This window comes from Trachymyrmex septentrionalis, unplaced genomic scaffold (assembly GCF_001594115.1).
Source record: "Trachymyrmex septentrionalis isolate Tsep2-gDNA-1 unplaced genomic scaffold, Tsep1.0 scaffold95, whole genome shotgun sequence".
Classification (NCBI taxonomy): Eukaryota; Metazoa; Arthropoda; class Insecta; order Hymenoptera; family Formicidae; genus Trachymyrmex; species Trachymyrmex septentrionalis.
Window position 1 is genome coordinate 362471 of NW_017306139.1, and position 2135 is coordinate 364605.

The 2135-nt window shown below is 37.9% G+C and overlaps 1 protein-coding gene across 1 annotated transcript in view; it reads left to right on the top strand.

The window, feature by feature from the left end:
* Positions 1–370: 370 nt before the first annotated feature.
* LOC108756145 (sn1-specific diacylglycerol lipase alpha) overlaps positions 371–2135 on the top strand; it is a 38949-nt gene continuing 37184 nt past the window's right edge. The window contains exon 1 of the mRNA XM_018499746.1: positions 371–579. Within this exon, the coding sequence (XP_018355248.1) occupies positions 485–579 (95 nt within the window). The 5' untranslated portion in view covers positions 371–484. The remainder of the gene's footprint in view (positions 580–2135) is intronic.

Below are 2135 nucleotides of genomic sequence, written 5' to 3' on the forward strand. Positions count from 1 at the left end.
ATTGTTGTAAAATATTTTTCCGGGAATGTCATTTCTTTGAAATTCGACTTTCAGATTAGCACTTAATTACCTTTATATCCGCCACTAATTATAACTGCGACAATTAAATGTGACAATTTAAATAAAATGCACGTTAACGAGATTGCAGGATAGGATATAATAATCGGACGAAACGTATCATTTTCTCTAATACTTTAATTAAATACTTTTTCGTGCGAATTTCGCGTATTACGCGAAATCGCATGTGGTGCCATTCCGCGTTTCAGCGTTTCGTGCGGCCGATCAGCTGATTGGTTCGATCCGGTCCGCCTCGTCCGTCCGTTCATTCAACCTTTAACGCGTCTTCTTCAGTTCATGTTCGCGCTCTTCGTCGGTCGGTCGGTTAGTGCGTTCACGGCCGCGTCTTCTTGAATGACGGCGTCGCGTCGCGTCGCGTCGCGTCGTGCGGCGTAGGTTATGTCGCCGTTATCCGCGACGCTGCAGGATGCCGAGCCTGATCGCGTTCGGCAGACGATGGACGGTCGGCAGCGACGATCTCGTGCTGCCTGGCGCCGTTTTGTTTTACGTCCACTTGCTCGAGTGAGTGTATCTTCTTTCCATTTTTCCGTCGACCTCGCTCGCACGCTCATTTGAATGAAGCATAAATCTGGAAGGGTCGAAAAGTAATGAATCGAACGTGGCGGAAGGGAAGGAGAGTGGGAAGAATGGTTAAAAAAATTTTTCACGCGCGTAATCTTTCCTCTTTTTTTTCATTTTGTAGTGATCGATAATGGTATCGTGATGAAATTTCGATGCCAAAACAGAATTACGACGAAAAGCTTGTATATATATATATATAATTTGGAAAATACGTTTAATGATTTATAGTGCCCGATGAATACGCCCAATATTCGAATAATTGAATAAATAAATCGATAAAAATACAACGCTATGTAAGCGCACTTTTTTCGCGAAGTATTTATTTATCGGAAAATGTATAAATACTTTTCATTCGATTCGAGGAAATATTTTTATGAATATAGTTACGAACATTTCTCCGATTAATTTTGCATTCACACCTACTGCATTATCTATGTAGCTTTTTTTTTTTTACTTCACATCTCGAATATAAAACTCGTAAAATAGTAATCATTTTTTCATAAATAAATGTTTTTGAAGATCGACAATTTTAAATGAGTACACGAATATATTTCTTTCGACGTTAAAATTTGGGATAAATATAATTTGTAGTTTAATTATAAATTCATCGTGCGCACTAATTCACACTATGCTAAAATTATTAAATTGTTAATGTCAGCTATATGTGACTCTAACAAGTATGAGAATTCCATATTGTATTAACTATTGAATATCATGTAAATTTTGCGTGATGATCTGTTAGGAGTATTCACATCGCGATCTCGCTATGACGAGCTTTTCCACGAGTTTTCGTGAAAATCCGTTTCCACAAACTGATCGTTCCACGTGCGATGAAACCACGAGTTCAATTTATACCGTGTAATTGTACAGGCAATAACCGGCGGCCACTATGGATCGGAAACTTTTCGAGAGAGTATTCGCCGGAAGACTGCATCTTCCAGTCAAAGAGTGATAGTTAAAACCGCGTGTTTATGATTCATAACGGAAAAAAAATGCATGTTTACGAATTGCGCAATGAAAAAATACACGATGCGATTCAACGGGATCGCTCTCGTTGGCGTTGGTCACTTTTTATCTTTGCCTTTTATCAAAAATATCACTTCACGAAAAGCTTTCCTCGCGCGGAGATTTCTTGATAAAACAACGACTTCTTTGTGTTTTTACGTTTTATTTTGTTATCTTTTTTTTTTTTTGTACTTTGCGAATATCACCGATTTCACAGCAAATGCTACTCTCGGCGAGATTAAAATGTAAATGCAAATCTATCACGTGTGCATTGTCCACACGCGCGATATGTATTATGTATGTATGTCGAGCTAAAAATATATAGAACTTATTTTATCTTCTGCAACTGGAATGAAACGGGCTTAGACGTTTCTAAGAGAGAAAGCGAAAGAGAAGAGAGCAAAGTTCAAATTCTAGTTTCTATTTAATTTAGATACCCGATGATATTATACACGTTGTGGGAACTTTGTAAATTTCATCACTTTTCATGA